The following is a 1,656-nucleotide window of genomic DNA, read 5'->3' on the forward strand; positions in this document are numbered from 1 at the left end:
TCCTCTCTCCTCTTTCTCTCTTCTCCATTCAGTTTTTCTAATCCTTTCTGAAAGCCTATCTGGGATGTCAGGCTTCTTCCTAAATTGGCTGCTGTTCTTAGTGATTGATTAAAGTAGTGTAACCCAGCTTTATCAGACAGACGTTCACTCCCTGCCCCTGCCAACTCTATTAGGTAATGCATCACTTGTCATTGAACCAGAGGTATTGGGACTTCTTTTCTCTTTTTTGACTGTATCTCTTCCAGGACTTGTCTGTCCATCGGACCAGGATCCATTTGGTACATGTCCTTGTGTGTGGAGAAGAGGAGACATGGAGAAGGGGAGACATTGGGAAGAGGAGACGTGGAGAAGGGGAGACATGGGAGAAGAGGAGAGGTGGAGAAGAGGAGACATAGAAAAGAGTAGACATGGAGAAGAGGAGACATGGAGAAGAGGAGACGTGGAGAAGGGGAGACATTGGTGAGAGGAGACGTGGAGAAGAGGAGACGTGGAGAAGGGGAGACATTGGGGAGAAGAGACGTGGAGAAGAGGAGACGTGGGGAAGAGGAGACGTGGAGAAGAGGAGACGTGGAGAAGAGGAGACGTGGGGAAGAGGAGACGTGGGGAAGAGGAGACGTGGGGAAGAGGAGACGTGGGGAAGAGGAGACATGGAGGAGAGGAGACGTGGGGAAGAGTAGACGTGGGGAAGGGAGACGTGGAGAAGAGGAGATGTGGAGAAGAGGAGACGTGGAGAAGAGGAGATGTGGAGAAGAGGCGATGAAAATAAGAGGAGACGTGGAGAAGAGGAGACGTGGAGAAGAGGAGACATGGAGAAGAGGAGACGTCGAGATGAGGAGACGTGGAGAAGAGGAGACGTTGAGAGGAGGAGACATGGAGAAAATGAGACATGGAGAAGAGGAGACGTGGAGAAGGGGAGACATGGAGAAGAGGAGACGTGGAGAAGGGGAGATATGGAGAAGAGGAGACGTAGGGAAGAGTAGACGTGGGGAAGAGGAGACGTGGAGAAGAGGAGAAATGGAGAAGAGGATGTGAAAATAAGAGGAGATGTGGAGAAGAGGAGACGTGGAGAAGAGGAGACGTGGAGAAGAGGAGACGTGGATAAGGGAAGATGTGGAGAAGAGGAGATGTGGAGAAGAGGAGACGTGGGGAAGGGGAGATGTGGAGAAGAGGAGACGTGGAGAAGAGGAGACATGGAGAAGGGGAGATGTGGGGAAGAGGAGATGTGGAGAAGAGGAGACGTGGAGAAGAGGAGAAATGGAGAAGTGGAGATGAAAATAAGAGGAGACGTGGAGAAAAGGAGATGTGGAGAAGAGGAGACGTGGAGAAGGGGAGATGTGGAGAAGAGGAGATGAAAATAAGAGGAGATGTGGAGAAGAGGAGACGTGGAGAATAGGAGACATGGAGAAGAGGAGACGTGGAGAAGAGGAGACGTGGAGAAGAGGAGACGTGGAGAAGAGGAGACGTGGAGAAGAGGAGACATGGAGAAGAGGAGACGTGGGGAAGGGGAGATGTGGAGAAGAGGAGACGTGGAGAAGAGGAGACATGGAGAAGAGGAGACATGGAGAAGAGGAGACGTGGGGAAGGGGAGATGTGGAGAAGAGGAGACGTGGAGAAGAGGAGACATGGAGAAGAGGAGACATGGAGAAGAGGAGACGT

At 51.6% G+C, this 1,656-nt stretch overlaps 1 protein-coding gene across 1 annotated transcript; it reads left to right on the plus strand.

Moving 5' to 3' along the window:
* The first annotated feature begins 423 nt into the window (after positions 1-423).
* Positions 424-1,032, plus strand: LOC139365877 (germ cell nuclear acidic protein-like). Its single transcript, XM_071102934.1, has one exon. It carries the CDS (start codon positions 424-426, stop codon positions 1,030-1,032), a length of 609 nt encoding a protein of 202 aa, XP_070959035.1.
* The last annotated feature ends 624 nt before the right edge of the window (positions 1,033-1,656 follow it).

The sequence above is a fragment of the Oncorhynchus clarkii genome, chromosome 14 (genome assembly GCF_045791955.1).
Source record: "Oncorhynchus clarkii lewisi isolate Uvic-CL-2024 chromosome 14, UVic_Ocla_1.0, whole genome shotgun sequence".
In the NCBI taxonomy this organism is placed as follows: domain Eukaryota; kingdom Metazoa; phylum Chordata; class Actinopteri; order Salmoniformes; family Salmonidae; genus Oncorhynchus; species Oncorhynchus clarkii.

What these genes read in the sequence shown, in the direction of transcription:
- LOC139365877 (XM_071102934.1), top strand. Translation starts at nt 424, where the DNA reads ATGGAGAAGAGGAGACGTGGAGAAGGGGAGACATTGGTGAGAGGAGAC.